Consider the following 22,676-nt stretch of genomic DNA (forward strand, 5'->3'; position numbering starts at 1 on the left):
GTAGTATCTTCTTAGAACAAGGCACCCATCACCTGCCACTTGTATGGGCCCAGCAAAGTATCAGTGTATCCTAGGCCTCTAGGTCCCTCAGCACCTGCCATGTGCTGAGGCCCAGGCCAGTTTCCTGCATCTCCACAGACCTCCTAGGGCGAGGCCCCTAGGGGGAAGAGAACTCTCCACAGTGTCCCCAGACCTTTTATTACCTGCCCTCCACCATGTCTCTGAGTCATCCTACTCAGGGATTGGCTAGGGTCAGGTGCATAGTCATAACCTGAGGGTGGATCCTCCCTCACTGTATGCCAAGGCTCCCTTTTCCTCAGCAACAGGAGGAGCAATCAATCCAGCAGATTCAGGGACACCTATAGAATGCAGAGCTCTGTATAATCAGTATCTGGACTGATTACAGTCCAGGTATCTCTAAATTGAATAGCGACATTTTAGAGGGCGCTACACTTGAAAAAATCTCTTTTATGTAGTGAGCGCCGCCTTCTGTCTGCCCATCACTTCCAACAACTTCCTGGATTCCCAGTGTGCTTTGCGTCTCTTTCCCTGCTGCTTGATGTGATGCAATGCAGTCATTTCTCAAGACTACATATCCCATCATGCATTGCTTCCAGCAAGCAAAGATAATGTTACATTGTTCAGATGTTGTAGTTCAGATGGCAGGCTCCGTGAGAGTGAAATTGCGTCAGTACATTTAGGAAGTACATTCTATGGGCATTAGGGATGCACCGATACTGATACTAGTATTGGTGCCGATACCGAGCATTTGGGCGAGTACTGGGGCGGCGAGTAATGACCCGCCTCTCGGCTTCCTGATTGGCTGGGAAGCCGGCTCCATGCTGATTGGCTGGAAAGCTGGCTTCACGGTCAATCAGTATCGAGCCGGCCGAACAGCCAGCTCGATGCTGATTGGCTAGGAAGCCGGCTTTACAGCCAATCAGCATCAAGCCGGCTTCCCGGCTAATCATGAAGCCGGGAGGCGGGTCATTACTCGCCACCCGGCTTCCTGATCGGCTAGGAAGCTGGCTCAATGCTGATTGGCTGGGAAGCCGGTTTTGCTGGCCAATCACAATCAAGCCAGCCAAACAACACGGAGCCGGCTTTTCCGGCCAATCAGGAAGACTGGTGGCATGTCAATACCCTCCAACCTTCTTTCTGATTGCCCCGGAAGCCAGCTCCATGCCAGCAGAAGCGCTGGTATCAGTACTCGGTATTGGCGGGTACCAAAAGCAAAATATCGGTACTCGATACCGACAAAACGGCATCGGTGCATCCCTAATGGGCATCTTCAAAAAGGAAGTTTACAATCTTCTAGATGGATATGGTTATTAGGTCACTCCTTTATACTTAAGATTGAAGTAGTAAATACAATGAAACAATACATTGGTACATTGTATGTACTCAGTGACACTTGACTATCTGCAAGTGTCATATTATACAGGAGTGGCTACATTGTGACTGCTGCTGTGTAATACAAAGCATTTTTTGGCTGTCATTTGGTATTTTCCATTAAATACAGCAGCAGGGAGAGAGGAACTGGATTTAAAAGATATGTCCTAAACTTATTGTTGATTGTTTTAGGACATATCTCTTACATTCAAAATTCTCAGGTGGTTATAAGAGAAGTGCTCATCTCATGGGTTCTTCTCACTGCATAAACCAGTGACTGTCAGTCACCTGTCAGTCAGGTGTTTAAAGGTTTTGCAAGTCTATGGCAATGCAAAAGCCACTTGAGGCAAGTCACAAAAAAGTCAAAATATACCTTTCAATAAATTCGGAATCATATCAGACTGTCAAGCTGTGACCATCGACACAACCCCAAAACCCGTCATCACAAGCCCTTAATATGTTACCACCCTATCCTTCAAGTTCTCAAATCCTTATTTGTCAGAAAATGAATTTCATAGGCAACATTTCATTTGCTTTCCTTTAGTGCTCATCTTAAGATGAATCACTCAATCCAAGGTAATATGTAATCCGGGTCTATTCAGATAGGAAATCATTTCTCTGTTTTATCTTTTCCATCTGGGAGCTGTGATCACAAACTGGAGGAAGCGCATCCTCTGTAAACTGTAGAATAGCACAGTGTGCTGATTCATCAACAAGAAGATAATAATCAGAGTGGGTGAAAATGCATGACCTAGAGACTCTGCACATTCTGTAGACCACAACCGCTGGAGACGTGCGCAATGTCCAACCGCCCCGCACTTAGGCCACATTAACACTTGTGTGTTCCTTAATGCAGTTCAACTGTAACTCTTCTTTTGCTGAGAATAAACGACATACTAGGGATGCACCGATACCGGAAGTCCCATTAAGGAAGCCATGCGGCATGTAATGACTCGCCACCTGGCTTCCTAATTAGCCGGGAAGCCGGGTGGCGTGTAAAGACTTGCCACCCAGCTTCCTGATTACAGGTGACGAGGGAGCATGGAGCCGACTTCCTGGCAAATCAGGAAGCCGGGCAGCATGTAATGTTTGGGTATCGGGCTAGACATTGGAGCATTTGGGCGAGTAAGGTGTGGGTATGTGGAGTACCTAGCAAGTGGTCATATCATCTCTGGTAGAAGGGACGTTTAGAGACGACAAAGGCTCATTCTACTTTTCAACAAAAAAATCATGCATCTTTTTCTTATCAATTGATAAAAGTATGACCAGTGACAAAATTGTTGGCACTCGTCCAGTTTTGTTAGTCTGCATTTACACATTAGAAAGGGAGACAGGCTAGCAGACATGCTTCTGGGGCCGGTATCGACCCAACACTTTGAACATGGCCTTAATTTCCCAAGGGTGCATTTAGAAACCAAAGCATAGGTAAATATCAACACACACTGGTAAATAATAGTTTTGAAAAGTTTAATAACTTCTATAACAAGAACACTTCCATAATGCTTTAAATTTATTCTTGTGTTCCAGGTTCCTAATAGTGTTGGGGTGTCTGATCCTGGCGATTCTAACAACGTTTAAGGAGTATGAAGATATTTCTGGTGACTGGCTGTTGCTTATAGTAAGTATGAGGCTTGCACATCTCCCTGACTTTCTTAGGCTAGCCATTACATTGCTCCCTCAGGTGAACAATAGAAGGGTACAGAACATGGGTAGGAGGCATACCATACTGCGAGTTTTGGAACTGAAGTCAGTGTATGAATGCTTGACGTCTCCTAGGGAGGCCAGGCAGAGATATCTTATCCTGGCAACTTACAACAGAGCCTGATTTTACAATTCCTGTACAATCTCCTCTAGATTTACCAAGAACTGTGTACTGTAAGCGCCTACAAATGCAATCCATTTAATTTACTTTATAACCAGATATGCCCTCATGCTACATGGTTGTTGGTAAATATAAACAAGATTTGTAATTTGTGAAAAGCCTGAAGGGGTGCAAATTTTACCCCTTTTTTTCACCTATACATCCTTCATAATTCATGGAAGCTTGCATTGCTAAACACTCTATTTGAGCACCGGTTTTGGAGCTTCAATGCTTTGTGAGTGACTGACCCGGAAAAAAATATAACAATATGGAATTTTGGTGCCATTTTGACACTTGTTTACGGCATGCCTCTTCATAGCCAAGTAAAAGAACTTAGGTAAGGAACAGCCTGGCAAGGAGAATTGTCTTAAGAAGGCTAAAAGTGGCTTCTCTTGTGACTGTGTCTATAAAAATGTTGAGCTGTAAGGTTTCAGACAATTGTCCATGAAAACAATTACCTTAGTTTGGTAGACCAGAGCTCAAGTAATATGCTTGGTAGGTCAAATGTATAGCAGTGCCTCTGAACTTATGGGCATTACACACCACCAGCATGAGACCCCTAGGTACAAAGAATAGTCAATAGCATTGAGTGTATCAATCTGCCTAAACCGATATGAGACGCGGGTTGGGTAGATTCACAAGCAGCCACATATCTGTGATGTTTGCCTGCAACAACGATTCCCTCACAACCCAATGTGGGTCCATTACCAGGTCACTTCCTCATTGGAAGAGCCAGCAGTCCATCTTGGACTCAAGGTCGCTGACCCACACTCCAGAACTGAGAGGACAATTATTTCAATGATGGTGGTGACACATCACCATTAGGTCATTTACCAGATGTAGATGATAAAACTGTCCTAATAAAGCAGGCAAAGGGTCCCATTTCCAGTCCACTTCTGCACCCCCCATCCCACACTATAGAGAGTCTGAGGGAACCAATAGTCATCTTCTGTTATTCCAATCATGGGCCAGTTTTATTATCCTTATTGGGTAACTGGCATTATGGTGATGTATGGAGATTAAAACATAAAAGTTCCAGTCCACTTATCAAAGTTAAGAATAAAATGTTATTTGCAATCATGTTGGAGGCTTTGTAGCTCACTCTACGGCCTTCAATGTGACTATTGTTAATTACCCGTACTTCTGGTACCACTAGAGAATGAGTTACCAGCACACTGTCAATCCTTCCAAAAGGCCTCTATTGACGTTACTTGTTCATCATATCATAAAAATAAGAGCGATGCAGAGTCCCTTCATCAGGCAAATCTCTTATTCTGGACTTTATAAGTGGAGTGGTGGTTCTTTGCCTTATGCTGTATTAATGTTTCCCTAAGGACCATCCACAAAAGTCCTAAAAAAATAAAGTTTCCAGTCTACTTCAACATAAAAACTCATATATTGAGTAATCCAGCCCTTCTCACCACTTGAAAAATGATAACGATGCATCATCCTTATTATCGAAATTACAGATGATGGTTCCCTCAGACTCTGGATGATACCTGATATGGATGATTAATCTGCCCCAACATTGGAATAACAGAAGATGCTCATAGGTTCCTTCAGACTTGTGTCATGGGGGATGCAGAAGGGAACTCGAAATGGTCCCCTTTGCCTGCTCACTTCAAGGCCAGCTTTCTTTTGGCAATTGCAAATAAAATTTTATTCTGGCATTTATAAATGGAGTGGCGCTAACTTCAAGGCCAGCTGATCTGTGAATGGTCAGCTCTACAAAACCATTGTGGTGAAATTTGGCAGTTCGCTGATAGCGCCACATACATATATACGCATATACACATAGAAAAAACATATTTGTATCTACATGGCAGGTGTAGAGGTAGGTTGTGATTGGTTGCTATTGCAAAAAATGTCAAACAGAGCAAGCAAGGTATCTGCAGCAGTGTCGATTGTTTTATGGCTTTGATAGAAACTGTTGGTGACTGGATGGAACCGTTAAGTTGCTTTTTAAATTAAAAAGTGGTTGAAAGTCTTCGATATTGCCTAAAAATGACCCAGTACGGCTTGCATGGTTTTTCTCAGGGAGGGCATCATTCATAAAATAGTGTTACACTGCCATCTAGTGGTGAAACTATATACAGCCATCTGTCCATGCATTTCAGTAATAATTACTCCTTTTTTTATCTGTTCAAGTTGATTTTTTTTTCATTAATATGTAATCATAGTGATCTTTTCTAATATTCAGAATGTTTTTCAAACTTATTTTTAATATATTTTTTGTGCTGCTGTGTCTACATGTATTTGTAAGGAAAAACACTGCAAGTATGAATTGAAAAGGTCTCCAAGGCGTTGTCCTCACCTATGAATATAAGTGGGACCTCTGTGTTGCAGCTCTACGTTCTCCCATGTGTTGATGCTCACAGGCACCAGAGGCTGCAAACTACCTAAGGCACCGATCAGAATGTTAAGAAAGAAAGCAATTTTTTGTATGGTAGATATTTTTTAAAGCTAGCCAGAAAAAAAGTCACCACCTGGATTTCGGGCAGTGTTATTATCAGGGGTTGCTTCAATTGGTCAGGTCTAGGCTCAGCAATGTCATGGGCCCAAAAAATGAGGTCGGATGCCTACCTGAATATACTGAATGGCCAGGTTTTTCCATCAATGGATTTTTTCTTCCCTGATGGCACATTGGACATATTCCAAGATGACAATGCCAAGATTAATGGGCTCAAATTGTGAAAGAGTGGTTCAGGATTGGATTGGCCACCACAGAGGTCTGACTCTCCCATCATCACTACAAGATCTTGGTGAAGTAGTAATGCAACTTTGGATGGAAATAAATGTTGTAACTTAGCATAAGCTTATCGAAATTATGCCACGGCGAATGCGTGCCGTAATCAAAGCTAAGGCGGTCCAATGAAATATTAGTGTGTGCCTTTTTTTGGGCCAGGCAGTGTATATGGCAATTGGATAAATTGATTGGATTTTCAATTCTTTCTGTTGTCGATAAGCAATTAAATATATGAAGTGGTGGCCTTCATCGAACATTAGGAGCTGGTTTTGAAATTACGCTGCAGAAGAAAAATCCAATTGCTTTCTATGAGAATGCTGTTTTCTTTCCCCCTTTCCTATTCCATTGCAATATGATCGCAGTTTTCCTTAAAGGAGAACTATGGGGTTAGGGCTTTCCCCATAGTTCTCCTAAGGGTAACGGGAGAACACAAACTAGCATCCTTTCGTCACCCTAAGCTCAGTATACCGCGAGCTACAGCTATACTGAGACGTCGCAGCCGGGACCGATCCCGACATTATTGTCGAGATCCACCCAGCAGCGGGATTGGCAGCTGGCTCTGCCTATCTAGAGGCAGAGCCAATTGTACCCGCCCCCTCCCCCATCCGTTCAGCTAGTCAGCGCTGGAGGATCGGACAGGGGAGGGGGGGAATCCCTGCAGGGTGCCGTAAGGGACAGTCACGGCTATCTGCAGGGATAGATAGAGAAGTTAGCAAACGCCGGTATGTGTTCGCTCACTTTTTGATCTATTGAGCCGACCTGTGACAGTTTCATTGTCACAGGTCGGCTAGAACTATGAGGCAGAGTAATTTTCACTCGCCTCATAGCTCTCCTTTAACCTCTCATGCAATAAAATGTATGAAAGGTTTAATTACAACAACATTTCTGGTGAATTGAATTCATTTGAACAATGCAGGCCCAGTTTCGACTTCTCAGTTGACCCAAATTTGGTGGTCAATGGAACTCACATGCAACTCAGGTTGCTTCTGGTTATGTATGACTTGATTGAAAATTGCCACTTGTGGCCCACATAGGAGATGCTCTTTGCTCTGTGTTAATAATCAGTAAAGGAGAAGTCCACCTAAAATTGGTGATGCCATTGTTGAGGTATCCCTACCGTAGTTCTTGCTCTGCTTCTCCCGGTGTTCCTGCCAACGTTTAAGTGTTCCCATTCCAATATTTTCAGTAATTTCAAATGAAAAATGAACAAACAGAGTGAGAACTCATCATAATTGCTGCAGCTAATGTGCAGCCCTGAAACCCAAGTTCAGAGATTTCTCCACTGGAGCCCAAACATTAGTTTTAGTTCCCCGGGATCTGCCAAATGCTGAATTATTTGTCTAGGCTGGAAGGACCCGTTAAACCTGAGAATGCATTTATTGTGAAATGTGAAATGTGCTTGCACAGTAATCCTATTGCTTGTTTTTATCTTACAGGAAAGGTTTGCCCTGGTGATTTTTGGAGCAGAATTTGTCTTAAGAATTTGGGCAGCTGGCTGCTGCTGTCGTTATAAGGGTTGGAGGGGGAGACTGAAGTTTGCCAGAAAGCCATTATGCATGCTGGGTAAGCTTGATTGTTTATTTCATTCATAGGGGTGGGCATTTCAGTTGTCCATCTTTGCTGCTTAAAGGGGTTCTAAACCCTCCTGTTTTTTCGAGAAGATGTAGAACCGGACAGGCACTGCCAAGGACAGCTACTGCCAGGTTCCCAGCAGGCTGCATGAAGTTCTCCAAAGCGAGGTAACTCATGCAGCCGCTGTAGTTTAAACATTTTAAAGGGCCGGTATTGGCTTTAAGAATTGGGGCATTTTCAGGAGTACAAGTACAAGTACTTGTGAAAATTCTCTGTCTCAGATACTAGTATCGGTATCGGGACATCCCTAAGGGATAATACATACCTTCTCCCTTATGAAGCGATCTTTATTCCAGCATGATCCCAACCTGGATCATCTTCATACTGAGCATGTGCACCATGGCCAGATTCCTTCCAATGGCCATCAGCAGTAAGCCATTCTCATGATGACCTCCAGCAGTCCCTTGGAGTATGGCTTACCTGTAGGAGTGAATGTGGCCTTGGCTTGCTAACCTTTATTTATTTTCCACTTTTTTACCATGGTATATAAATAGTTGTGTTATTGTTGTTATTATTGTTATTATTATTATTGTCATACATGATTTATATAGCGCTAACAGTTTGCACAGTGCTATACAAAATGGTGGGAGACACTACAGTTATAATACAGTTTCAATACAGGAGGTTTAGGAGGGCATTCACCCACTGCTGCTGTAGAAAAGCCCTCGGGTAGCCATTCTGCCCATATCGAGCCATCATCAGCAAACGCGTCCCGAGGTAGGGTGACACCCGGTGCCGGGTGACACCCAGCAGTGACGTCATCGTGCATGCGCTTACCAATTATAGAACCCTCAAAGACACTTACAATTGTGTAAAAATATCATATTTTATTAAAGACCTTAAAAATACAAAACATAATAACATATGTCTGTGAAGGTCCTATAATTGCCTAAAAAGCCCTTCATGACTTCCAGCCCTTAGCCTTTTGGCTTCAGAACTGTCTCTTTTGTCTACAGAGTGCTGAAAGGTGTCCCTCTTTCACATCTCAGAAGCTTGGGAGGCATGCTCTTCTAATATTATCATGAAAGCACTTCTTTAACTGAAGGACCCCTCGGTGTTCATTTTACCTTGTGGAGCGCAAGTAAGCGGTCATTTTTACTAAAGTGAATAAGCCACTTCTGTTCTTTTGCAGATATTTTTGTCCTGGTGGCCTCCATTCCTGTGGTGGCCGTGGGGAACAATCAGGGAAATGTCTTGGCCACGTCGCTTCGGAGCTTGCGTTTCCTTCAGATCCTGCGGATGCTGCGAATGGACCGGAGAGGAGGGACCTGGAAACTCCTGGGGTCAGCCATCTGTTCACATAGCAAGGTAAGTGCTGCAAGGTCAACAAGCTGGTATGGTGTATTCACGGGTGGAATTGGCCGTAGTTGGGATGTGCATACTGAAACTGGTGAAAGATGGCTCATACATAGTTGGTCAAGCTTGGCGACATCTGAATCCCTGTAGAGTACATGGAGGTCTGATGATCCATGATGCACACTGACATTTCTAAATAAACGGTCCAGTTGGCAATGTAGGATTTTGGCAAGGGCGTTTCCCATGTATTCTGTTACTTGATTGGATAACTTTTCCTTTGTGGGTGGTTCTAGCAGGTTTTATATTTTCTGCAAATAATCTTCCTTTATGTATACAGTTGCATACACTTTATGGTTTCATAATTCTATATAAAATGTTGAATTTGATATTTTTATATTTATCAATGGAAGCCAGCTGGTAGAGAGTTTTTATTTTTTAAGTGAACAAATGAAAATGAAGGAAAAATGAAATATGAATTATAAAAAAATATAGAAATTGAAATTGTCAGTGAAAGATTAGCAAAGGGAAAGACGTTAATTAGGGATGATTAGGAGATATTCTTTATTATCCTTGTGACATTATAATGGCGTCTTCTTTAGAAGGACCCTTAGGTGCAGCCAATGGGAGGGGCTGTCAGGGGCACCCTGTGTGTCTTCCTGTAGATGTAGTGGGCCCTATCAGAGCTAATATGGGCAGGATTGTTGGTGCATGCATTTTCATCGAAGGGTTGCCACCTTTTCTTCCATCGAAACCCGAACACTCTAGCGACGCATGGACATTTTTTGGTGAGAATGAGTCGTGGCTTATTCATATGTAAACAGTGCCGCCCATTCATATGTAAATATCCACAGTCGAGACTATTTTTAGTGGGTGGCCAGTAGCCCCTTTCTTAATTTTGTCTGCCTGACGTCAAGTGTCTGGGTTTCAGCTGCCATGAAACCCAGACACTGCATTCAAAACCTGGACTGTCCGGGTGAATCCTAGGCAGGTGGCAACCCTAATTCAGTGACCGCGGAGCAGGAAACTCCCCTGTCATGTCTGCAGCATGCTGCGGTACAACAATGGAAAACTGCATTGTTGGTCATCCTGCAGGCTGAATGAAAGAAATCCATAAGTGTGTGGTCAGCTTAAAATACCAGGAGCCTGCCTTAAAGAAGAACGTCACTGAAAATGTTGGTGACTAGTTTGCAGAGTTTGATAAACGCACAGATGATTTTTTGCTAAAAAACAATACTACAAGTGATGGCATTGATTCACAAAAGACCAAAGTTCTTAACGGCTTCTTTTTATGAGGAAGTTCATCAAAAACCTAGACAATGTTGTGACTGTGAATATAGGATACGTCTTTGGAAAAAAATTGGAACAATTAGCACTTCAGTCATGCATATGTAACGTACAACATAGAGTATACAGTGCAGGGGTCAGGACTGTGTAATGTACAACATAGCATATAGAGCGCAGGGGTCAGGACTGTATACAAACAACATAGCATATAGAGCGCAGGTTTAGGATTGTAAAACACACAACATAGCATGTAGAGCGCAGGGGTCAGGACTGTATAACAAACAACATAGCATACAGAGCGCAGGGGTCAGGACTGTATAACAAACAACAAAGCATATAGAGTGCAGGGGTCAGGACTGTATAACAAACAACAAAGCATATAGAGTGCAGGGGTCAGGACTGTATAACAAACAACAAAGCATATAGAGTGCCGGGGTCAGGACTGTTTAACAAACAACATAGCATATAGTTACATAGTATTTGAGGCTGAATAAAGACACAGGTTCATCAAGTTCAACCTTTGTGTGTCTGTGTGTGTTTGTGCGTTCATGTGTGTACACGAGTCCCTGTGTGCTCTTAGTTTTTAGGAGTATCTGTACCCCTGTATGTTATGTTCTCTTAGGACGGTATCCAATTGATTTGTGAATGAATCAATACTCTCAGCTGATACCACTGCAGTAGAGTATTGGGCCTAGCACAGATCCCTGGGGAACGCCACTCTCGACCTTAGACCAATCTGAAAAAGAGCCATTTATCAATACTCTCTGGACACGTTGGTGTAGCCAGTTCTCTATCCATATATACACCATGTCATCTATGCCCATAGATCTCAGCTTGTGTACTAAGCGTTTATGTGGCCCCGTGTCAAATGCTTTTGCAAAATCCAGGTACACCACATCCACTGGCCTTCCTCTATCCAAATCTCTACTCACCCCCTCATAGAATGTTAGTAGGTTGGTCTGACAAGAATGGTCCTTCATAAATCTGTGCTGATTCACTTATTATACCTTTGTCACAAACAAAATCCACTAAATAATCCTTTATCATTCTCTCAAACAGTTTGCATACTATTGATGTTAAACTGACTGGTCTGTAATTCCCAGGTTGACATCTTGAACCTTTTTTCAATATTGGTACTATATATAGCTTTATGCCAATCACTTGGTACCCTTCCATTCAGTATTAGTATAGTCCTTGAAAATGAGGAATAACAGTCTTGTTATAACATGGCTTAGCTCTTTAAGTACTCTGGGGTGCAAGATATCTAGTCCTAACCATTTATTTGCATTGAGTTTTTCAAGTCTTTGTTGAACCAACCACTGTGGTATCTTGCACACTGAGCTACTCACATTCTTATCTCCATTATAGTGCACAGGGGTCAGCACTGTATAACAAACAACACAGTGGATATAGCGCAGGGGTCAGGACTGTATAACAAACAACATAGTGTATACAGTGCACGCGTCAGTACTGTGTAATGCAGCTTAAACAGTGCAGGGTTCAGGACTGTGTAACGTACAACATAGCCTATAGGGTGCAGGGTTCCGGACTTTGTTTAACAAATAACAGAGTATTCAATATAGAGTACATGACGGTGTAACATACTGTATACGGTGCAGGGGCCATAACTGCGCAAAGTACAACATAGCTTAATAACTGAGGGTATCATGGCTGTGTAACGTACAACTTAGCATATATGGGTGCCGGGTTCAGGACTGCATAGCGTACAACACCGTGTATAAAGTGCACAGGTCACAATTGTGTAATGTACAACGCATCTTGTACAGTGCAGGGTTCAGGGCCGTGTAACGTACAACGTTGTGTATAAAGTGCAGGGGTCAGAACTATGTAAAATAGAGAAATTTGCACAGTGTGCAGCAATCAGGAGCTTGTAACATGTAGCCTGTGTGTAGAATGTTTAAGCCCTCACCGGCTTTCTTTTCTTTCAATCCCCAGCGCTGCTCGGGCTCCTCAGTAGACTAAGGAGATGCTGTCCTGCCTCCCGCCATAGAACGGTAGGGCTCCACCAACCAACAGTCTTGGTCAGTGGCATGTTAGTAGGAGCTAGCAGACAGCTAATCAGCTTGGCGAAGGGGAAGCATTGTATGGTGGTGCATTACACACACAGACTGTCACACAGAGGTGCTGGAATGAGCCTTTTAGCACCCAGCACCAGGATATCTCCTGGATCCTTGGAACCCCCTGGTTATGTTCAAATCCTGGGACAGTTTTGCAGGATTCAGGACGGTTGGGGGTATGTATAGGACCTATGCTGTGGTAATCGGTCACATAGATAGGAAATGGGTATCTTCTCAGTGTCAGAAGGCAACCTATTCAGCTAGTTTAAAGGATCTTCAGTCCAGAGAAGGAAAAAAGAGGAAAGTATGGGGAAATGTAAATGTTTATAACAAATTATATAATAATTATATCCCACAGTGCAATTCTCATCCTACAAAATGTTCCCTTGCAGGAACTCATCACGGCCTGGTACATCGGATTCCTGACGCTCATCTTGTCCTCCTTTCTTGTTTACTTGGTGGAGAAAGACGACCATGAACTGAACGAGAAAGGGGAAGCCAAGGAGGATTTTGAAACGTACGCCGATGCCCTTTGGTGGGGATTGGTGAGTTGTGCAGATGAGTTAAAGGGAAACTACCAAGCATGCAGAATTATTTTTATGTTTTCTCTACACTGACAGACCTGTGTGGTAAAGTTGTGTGTAAAAGAGAGTACACCCTCTTTGAATTCTATGGTTTTATGCATCAGGACATAATAAAAATCATCTGTTCCATAACAGGTCTTACAAATAGGTAAATACAAACTCAGATGGACAACAGCACATGGCATAATACACCATATCATTATTTATTATACAAACATAAAGCCAAAACAGAAAAGCCATGTGTGAAAAACTAAGTACACCCTTACTGCTCCCATCGGAAGAGGCTAGTTAGCAGCCAAGTGCTGCTAATCAAATGCCCTTGATTAATTGATCATCAGCAAGTTTTAGCAGCTTGATGGTCTGGAGCATTCAGGTCTGTGTTAACACAATGCCAAGAAGGGAAGACATCAGCAATGGTCTTAGAGAAGCAATTGTATATTGAATGTATACCTTATGCCGTGTCCCATTTAGGAGATTTCTCTTCACATCCTGTCCTACAGACACAAAAGGAAGTGAGAAGAAATCTCTACAAAGAGAGGGCAACTCCTCATAGACAGAAGAGGTTTTCCCATTGGAAGATTCCCCCTCACCTCTTGTTCTAGGGACGACTGTAACTGTTTGTTTAGATATCTGAGCGCTCTCTGTGTCAGTGGTCACCAGGACAAGAAAGGGTAAATCTTCCCAGCGGAGGGGCAGGTGGTATAAAACCTGACAGAGCTTCTAATCCCTCTCCATTTAAAAGAAAAAGTGTTTAGCCCATACATACTTTAAAGATATATATATTAGGGATGCACCGATACCGATACTAGTATCGGTATCGGTGACAATACCGAGTATTTGGGTGAGTACTCGTACTCGCCCAAATGCTCCGATACCAAGCACGAGTACTTCCTGTATCAGGAAGCCGGGCATCATTACACGCTGCCCGGTTTCCTGATTGGGATATCAGTGGTGCTTGTAGTGATGTCCACGGATGGCGCCGTGCATATCCAGAGATAGTAGCAATGAAGATCGCCAGCACTCGCAGGATGAAATACATCCAAATGTTCTTTTTATTGTAGAACCATAGTGTCAGTATGTTTTCCCTGATGAAGGGACCCTGCGTGGTTCCGAAACGTTGGCTATATTACACATGTGACACTATGGTTCTACAATAAAAAGAACGCTTGGATTTATTTCATCCTGCGAGTGCTGATCTTCTTTGCTACTATCGATCACAATATGGTATTTATTAGACATGTGCACCGGCAAAAAAATTGTTTAGTTTTGCTTCGTTTTGATTCACATTTTGCGTTATTTTGTTTTTTGGGATTCGGGTCAGAAACTCAATTTGTTTCTTTGATTAGGATGAAATTCGATAGCAGTAGTCCGTACGAACGTTTGTTTCGTTTTCGTTTCGTGCGTTCATTCGTTGCAGCAAAGTGACATTTGAGAAAATGTAAATTTTGTTCTCAAATGTCATTTTGTTGCAACGAAAGTTTGTCCAACAAACAAAATTTCGTACAGACTACCGCTAACGAATTTTGGAATCGGAAATTCGGATTCGTTTGCATTCGTTACATCTGTAATTCGGATACATCCGAATCGCCGAATTTCTGTAACGAAACGAATCGCACATGTCTAGTATTTATACATTTGGTATTATCTGAAATAATGTAAAGACTGGAAAGTATAATTACCTGGCAGCACTGGGGATCTCTGTTTCGTATCCCGGCCAGAACACTATCTGCATTATGTTTGCTTGTTCTCCTTGTGCTTGCCTCGGTTTCCTCCAGATACAAAATACACGCTGGAATGTAAATTGGCTCCTGTCTAAATTGGCTCTGTATGCATGTGAGATGGGGACCTTAGACTGTAAGCTCCTCGAGGGCGGGGACTGATGTGAATGTGTACCATGTAAGTGCTGCATAAATTGTCAGCGCTATATAAATACCTGTAATAAATAAATAAATTATTATAATTGGTTTGTAGATCACTCTCGCTACAATTGGCTACGGGGACAAGACTCCAAAGACTTGGGAAGGGCGGCTGATTGCGGCTACCTTCTCTTTGATTGGCGTTTCGTTTTTTGCACTTCCTGCTGTAAGTTCTCTCTATGCCGTATCATAAATGTCTGGAAATGATATATTATAACTGTAGGATCAAAATCCGCCTCTTTGGTAGTCATTCCAGCTCAGATGTCATATTTTTGTGTGAGTATGGGGATTTTTTTTCCTTTTTAAAGCAGACCTTTACCCCCTTTAACTAAAAGTCACCTCAGCATGTAGCTCTGCATGCCGATATGAAATCATTTTACATTCATTAGTTAAACAAACATATTTTTCTTTTACTTACAATTGCTGTTTTTCTACTTCCTGGTCCTCTTGGGCATTAGTGATGTCATGTGCCCAAGTGTTGCATCCTGGGAAGGTTACATCAGCAGAGCATTGCTGGGAAATGTCACCAGTAATCTCGCGAGATCTCAGGGAAAGGCATTTTCCTCCCCTAAGACGATGTGCATGGTCACATGTCCTAGTCACATGTGCCGGAGTTCCAGGAAGTAAAGGGAGATGGATTCATCTGTCCTTAGTTAAAATGGCCGCTGTGAGAAGAATGGAGAGGAAAAGAAAAAAAAGGTATGCAGAGAATAAAAAGCCGGCAATGCTCTAGAAGTATGTGTCTGTAGATTGTCATCACTAAGGCTGGGTTCACACCTAGGCGTATTGAATATGCAATTACGCGGTAAAAAAAACGCGCGACAAACGCCCGTTTCCGAGGGCTACTTGGCTGTATCCCAATGGAAACGCGAGACCAAACGCCCCAAAGAAGTACATGTACTTCTTTGGGCGTAGACTGTTTTGTATCGCGTTCGGACGGGCGGAAATATGGCAAGGTGTGAACCAGACCCATTGAATACAATGGGATTTAGATGTTTGAGCGTTTTGTAGAGCGTTCGTCGAGCGTTGAACGCGCTACAAAACGTTCAGGTGTGAACCAGGCCTAAACATTTCTAAAGGTGACTTTGCTGTTATTTCACACATATGGGGAAAGGTCCTCTTTAACTAAATATATTTTTTGCATTTTTTATCTAGTTCTTATTTTCTCCATTTTGGTCTTACGTGCACCTTGTCAAGTCACTAAGGCTACAAATGCAATAAATCTGTAATCATGAATGCATCATTGAATACATTTATTTTCAAGTTCAAGCAGTGCAAGTATCTAAATGTGACCTAGTATTAGTTCCTTGCAATATCCTGTACAGCAGAGCTCACACTTGGAAAGGGAGAATAAGCACAAGCAGCCACTCAGCTGTGCTGCATGTGTGAACAAGGAAGATGCTGATAGGAGGAGAGATTAGAGTGACTGAACTCATCAATTTGCTGCTTCTCCATTCACTGTCCAGTCACAGGAGAAGGGACAAGACCTGTTCAGCAAAAGAGAAAGATCAGGTATTCTGACCTGCCAGAAAGGGCTGTACTATATGAGAGGCAAGGCTGTCCCTATAATGAGGCAGCCTGAGGTAGTTGCCTCATTGGGTCACGTGGTAAGGGGGAGGGGGGCACACTAGATGCCCCCTTTCCAGCCGGAGCCCCCAAGGTTGCTAAGAGCTCTTGGCAATCTGGGGTGCTCTGGCCGGGTCTCACCCAGCTCACTGACGTCACTGGTTACCAGGAGCTGAGTGGGATGCTCTAGCCTGGCCAGCTCCTGGCAGCCTGCGACGTTAGTGAGCTGGGCAGGATTCCGGACAGGACTGGATCCAGAGGTAGGCGCAGCGCAGCCCCCCATTCCCACCACCAGGAATGTGCACCACCAGCACCTTTCAGCCCTCAACCCCCTAATATATATTTTTCTGTGTATTTAGATGTTTGCCTGTAAGAAATACACAAAGCTCACCAAGATCCAAGGAAGAATACGCATGCCTCTTGTATGTAGACTAGGGATGTACCAATACCAGTTCAGATACCAGTGCCGATACTTGGCATTTTCATGAGAACTACCAGGGTTGCAGCGGTTGCAGCTGGGACCGGGCTCTGGCGCTCCACCACTGTCCTGCAATCATTAGTCAGATACAAGTCTGATACAAAAATGTATCAGTACTTGTATCTGTGAGGACTTGGGCGAGTATCAGTACTTGTACTTGGAAAACTGGTATTGGTGCATCCCTTTATTTATATTTATAAAAAGAAAATCGTACATTAAAACAAAGATGTGCAAATCCCAGGAGCTCCGTGTGCTCCTTACAAATGACAGCGGCCTCCTAACTTTTGAATTTTTCTCTAGTCTAGTCCTGGAGCTGGAAAAGTATCGGTACTTGTACTTGTACCGAGTATGGTACTTGGTATCGGTGCATCCCTAATGTGGACAATACTTGCCTATCCCAGAGCTCAGCTTCAATAGCTCAGGGAAATGTATTATATATTTTATAATAGAAGTGAAGACTTTTTTCCTCTTGAGCTGTTTGTATACAGCGCTGCTCTATGGGAAATATATCGGCCAGTTATTGAAAAGGAAAATAACCAATATGCTTTTAGATGTGCGCATTTTGGCAGAAAACGTTTCATTTTTTTGGCCCTTCTGGACAATGTCAAGAATAACTTTTTGTGTCTTTTTTTTCAGGGTATTTTGGGTTCCGGTTTGGCTCTTAAGGTACAAGAACAACATCGACAAAAACATTTTGAGAAGCGAAGGAAACCAGCAGCCGAGCTCATCCAGGTTAGATATCTCTTTGGTGTGACGGAGATCTATAATGCTGATGAGTAAAAGAGTGAGGAAGAATGTTTGGGCTCCACATATTGACCAATCAGATTTCAGATGTTCGTGTTGTAGTGCGGGATGGAAAGCTGGTTTCTCTACTATATTAGTTGAAGCTTTTCTTGAAATCCAGGCCTGGATTTTGCCTGCAAGTAGCCCCAGGCATTGCTCTCTACAAGGGCCCCTGGGCATTCTTCCCTGCCACGGCAATCACCTCACTCCCCTCCTCCTCACTTAAGCTGTCCATACATCTATCAATTGTTTTTGTTGAACCCGCGAGCTGAATCAAACAAACTGACCTGTTTCCTCCATCAACACAAACAGGGTGTCGATCGAGGAATCGCCGCTGTTTACATTGCACTCTGACAGGTGGCGCCGGAACCTGTCAATACATGATGAGAGCGGGCAGCTCATTGGCTGCCGACTCTGATCGCACAGAGATTTTCCGGCTCCTTCCATCAGCTGATCGAGGAATGCCGGCTGAAAGGGAGCCGACAGCCCCACACACTGTGCAAATTTCAACCAGTACATTAAAAACCGTCCGAATTTCGGCCAATGTATGGGCAGCTTTACAAACTGAAATACTGATATTAGTTATTGGCCACATAGGAGGTGTATTGTTTTGAATTAGTTGAATGAATTGTAGATTTACATTGCAAGAGGGATCAGTAAGGGCTCATTCAGACAGGCGTCCACTGTCTGCGTCCAAGTATGGGCACTTGGACCTGTACATATGTGCAGGTTCAGGTGTGCGTGTGACCGCGTGTAATTACATCCTCTCATAGGGAACAACAGGCTACTGCACACAATTACACGCAGCCACTGTCCCTTCAGGGATCGGGTCTTTTTATGGACCTGTCTTTAGAGCCCTAAAGCACAACCATTGTGTGGTGCTGCAAAGTAGGGGACTGAGCCTGTGTATGGAATGAACCAATATGGCTGCCCCCAACTTAACTTCATATATTATTACAATCTAGGCATAGAAAAAAATGTTTGTAAAACATTAACACTCACTGATAAGATTTACATTTAACTGATCACTTTCACATGCAAATCTATGAAACATTATTAGTCCACTTATTAGATCATGTTTCACGGTATGTCCATTTTTAGGGTGTAATATAATGTAAAGCATGGTTACCCCACCCACAAGGAGCATCCCCCCCCCCTTACCTGAATCTTGGGGTGTTCTTTTACTGTGTAGATGGTAGCTATTGTTTGAATTCAGCATGACTGTATGTGGCTCTGCACGTACAGCATCATCCATGGACAAGAATCCATCTATGAAAATACTACAAGTCCCATCTGCCAGAGTGGGAGAGGGACCGAGCAGAGTAGTCCATTCTGCACTTCCTCCAGCCCTATAACAGAAGGTCCATACCTCCATACAGATCTGGGGCTGGGGGTAAATAATGCAAGAGGCTGCACCTTGCAAAAATGTAGTAATGCACTTTTTTTTTTATTGTGTCAGTGTTGGCGCTATAAAATGTAATGCAAAAGGTGGACTATGCCTTTAAGCACGCTCTACATACCTTTTAACTAGGGATCAATACTGTTTTTTCGATGCCGGAAGTCCCATTAAGGAAGCTGGGTGGCGTGTAATAATCCGCCGCCCGGCTTCCTGATTACAGGGGGCGAGTCATTACCTGCCCCCCGGCTTCCTGATTAGCCAGGAAGCATGCTCCATGGTGACGAAGGAGCATGGAGCTGGCTTCCCAGCCAATCAGAAAACCGGGCGGCGTGTAATGACTCGCTGCCCGGCTTCCTGATACCAGAAGTTCCGGTATTGGGATAAGTATTGGGAGCAACCAAATACTCGGTATCGGCACCGATAATGATACTAGTATTGGTATTGGTGCATCCCTACTTTGTAGTGCCCCAAGAATTCTAAGTACCCCACAAAATTCTCACCTATGTATATCATATATTACAGCTTAAAGTAGTATGTTTGTCTCACTTTGTTTCTTTTGCGTCACTTTAGTCTGCATGGAGATTTTACGCTACAAACTTGAGCCGGCTCGATCTTATAGCCACATGGCAGCACTACGAATCTATCGTCCAGTTTCCATATTTTAGGTAAGTAGAAGAGTCCATATCTCTCACCCTTTCTATAATGTCTACCTAAAGCATTTGTGTGGCTTCTTCCCTCAACCAGCAGTTTGCTACTTTCTCATTGTTAGTTTCACTGGTTTCCCATATTTTTTAAAAGTAACCGGGAGGGGCGAGTGCAGTATTTAGGCTCTGGCTGGCTATTGCGTCCTTTGGTTTCACGCAGGGGGAGGATCACGCAAACAAACAAAAGAACACTGCGTATGTCCAACACTGCCAGCCAGGGCCATAGCTACAGATCATGGGGCGCCATAGCAAAAATGTTATGGTCCCCCCCTTTATGACCTCTCTCTGAGCTGTGAGTAACAATGCCAAGATCCCAAAGACTCCTCTTGTGCATCTGAAGTCGTCTCTACACTGCAACCACACCAACCCTTAATGATACAGGATTGCATTATCATCACATTTTCTTGGTTTAACTTGCCTCAACAACCTAATGGGGACCCCTTCCACCCCCTGGCCCCATAGCAGCCACCTGGGCTGCTATGGCAAATGTCTATAGTTACGTCACTGCTGCTAGTTTTGAGTGCATAGAAACACATACAAGCCGATAGAGACTATTTCCACTATGGTCCCATATGTATCTGACACTAACTGTGTCATATATGAACTGGCATTGGGCCTACGTGTAGGACAACTGTTCATTAACTGCCTTTCAAAATTTAAAGTGGTGGGTGGGCCTTTATAAGGAGGGGGTGGGGCTTTGTATAAGCAATACCCTGCCCAGGCATTTATATCTGGTCACTTGACATTGTTTGAATGGTAAGGAATCTTTCCCCGCTACAGCAGCTACACCATTCATGTGTCAGTCGTTGCAGCAGCCTTATGGACACTTCTGATTCATGCGGTTGTAATATTTTTCCATAAGCCTGTTCCATGTACACATTCAAGTGCCTGCTTGCCTCTGTAGCACGCCTTCTCATGGGACGATGTGGAACGACCCCCTAAGTAGTGTAGCAGGCTAACATTTCATCTCAGGGTCTGGTTGTTTGTGTATGTGTGGCGCACCCCCTAAGGAGCCGCAGGGAAAAGGTGGGTCATCCATTATAGCCATGTCTAGGGGATCCAAGTTCTGACTACCCCAATAGCATTAACCACCCTGTACTTGTTACTGAGAGAGCAGAGGTATGATGCCGAAGAACTTTTATTAGAACACATGAACTGGGAGAGAGGGTTTAGGACATCAATGAGAAAAATACGGAACAGAACTCCAGATTCACCAGTCCCTTTCAGTATTCCACAGCTCAGGATTAATAGGAGCACAGGCTGACACTGAGTATTTGAGCAACAGCTGAAGAGGGATGGGTGTGAGATCTTCAATAGGAGAGACACCAGGCTTGCTCCTGAGGTCCATTCCAGGCACCTCCAGCAGCCACCAGCCATCAGCTTCCCTGGTTCTCCTCTGTCAGTAGCAAAGGCCTCCTCTAAGCTTGAGGCCTAGCAAAGCATTTCCCGCATTTGAGCATTTCCACCCCCAAACCTAGCCTGGGGTCAGGTTGGACCAGCACTAACACGTGGCTGGAACCAGACTGAGCACATGGCAATTCCCTTCAATATATATTTGCCCTGTCCCAGCATGCACCACTTGCCATGAGAGCCCCAGTGATTGGCTGATGGACGGCACATACACTCACAGTGGCCCCCATTGGATGTCCCACACTGCAGCAGTCACATTCCACTCAGGCAGGTACAAGCAATGCCAGACACCGGAAATTAACCAGATAAATGCCAACTATAATTCAGCCAGACTGACTACAGCTCTGGCAATCACTAAATGTCTAGTAGCCATTACACAAAAGGTGGTGGTGGCTACATGTGGATGAGAGAAAATTAAGTTCAGCACCAGTCACTGTAGACTTTTTACCTTTTTTTTTGTGGAACTCAATAACCACGGGAGAGGATTTTAGGGATGCAGGATACTAAAAAAAAAGCACAAAAATGGGACAGGTGTTCTGCAGTAGCAGTAGTGGTAGGCTCTTTGGGCCTTAGGGCCAATTTAAAGGAAAAGTACAGAGGTTTTGTATATATTTTATTATTCTTTTATATGGTCAGGACTACAGAAGGACTATTGCCTATTTGTATTCTGTATTTCCATTTCCAGGAGCTTTAGGCTCTCTTTCACATTTGAAATTTAGCGACCTCTCCCACCAAGGTTTAAATCGGACAGAGACAGACATCTGATGATGATGATTTTTTCCAGTTAACTGTGCTCTGGGAATCCTGCATCATGTAAGAATTGTTGAACAAAGATTGTGTTTGTGTGTGATAAGAATTTTGCACTCAGACTGGCAAAAAGAGCCTTACTACCTAGATGGTCCTGGTGTCAGTCCCGTATCTTCATCCATAAAGAAAAATGATATCCGACATTTAAAATTCATATTGTATTCCTGTAATAAAGTCACGGACCGTGGACACATCTGTGCACTAGGATCCTTCCATTGGCATGGCATGTTCCTCTGATGAAGTTATGTACCATGGATGGAATGGGGAGGAATGATCTGCAGTCAGATAACATGTGCCATGGACGGGATGAAGGGGAGTGCTCTGCAGTCAGATAACATACATCATGGATGGGAAGAGGAGGAGTGCTCTGCAGTCAGATAACATGTGCCATGGACGGGAAGAGGAGGAGTGCTCTGCAGTCAGAGAACATGTACAATGTATGGGATGAGGAGGAATGCTATGTAGTCAGAGAACATGTACCATGGACGGGAAGAGGAGGAATGCTCTGTAGTCAGATAACATGTACCATGGAAGGGAAGAGGAGCGTTCTGCAGTCAGATAACATGTACCATGGATGGGAAGAGGAGGAATGCTCTGCAGTCAGATAACATGTACCATGGACGGGAAGAGGAGGAATGCTCTGTAGTCAGATAACATGTACCATGGAAGGGAAGAGGAGGAATGAACTGCAGTTCTCAGGAATGCAGGAGCAGAACTGCTGTACCCGGGGGAGCCCCCCC

The 22,676-nt window shown here is 43.7% G+C and overlaps 1 protein-coding gene across 1 annotated transcript in view; it reads left to right on the forward strand.

Moving 5' to 3' along the window:
- KCNQ3 (potassium voltage-gated channel subfamily Q member 3) overlaps positions 1 to 22,676 on the forward strand; it is a 154,020-nt gene that overhangs the window by 96,374 nt on the left and 34,970 nt on the right. Inside the window, exons 2-8 of the mRNA XM_018569977.1 lie at positions 2,920 to 3,010; positions 7,436 to 7,562; positions 8,764 to 8,939; positions 12,682 to 12,834; positions 14,845 to 14,955; positions 17,470 to 17,565; positions 19,586 to 19,680. Of these exons, the coding sequence (XP_018425479.1) occupies positions 2,920 to 3,010; positions 7,436 to 7,562; positions 8,764 to 8,939; positions 12,682 to 12,834; positions 14,845 to 14,955; positions 17,470 to 17,565; positions 19,586 to 19,680 (849 nt within the window). The remainder of the gene's footprint in view (positions 1 to 2,919; positions 3,011 to 7,435; positions 7,563 to 8,763; positions 8,940 to 12,681; positions 12,835 to 14,844; positions 14,956 to 17,469; positions 17,566 to 19,585; positions 19,681 to 22,676) is intronic.

This window comes from Nanorana parkeri, unplaced genomic scaffold, assembly GCF_000935625.1.
Source record: "Nanorana parkeri isolate BGI_ZX_2015 unplaced genomic scaffold, ASM93562v1 scaffold1437, whole genome shotgun sequence".
Taxonomy (NCBI): Eukaryota; Metazoa; Chordata; class Amphibia; order Anura; family Dicroglossidae; genus Nanorana; species Nanorana parkeri.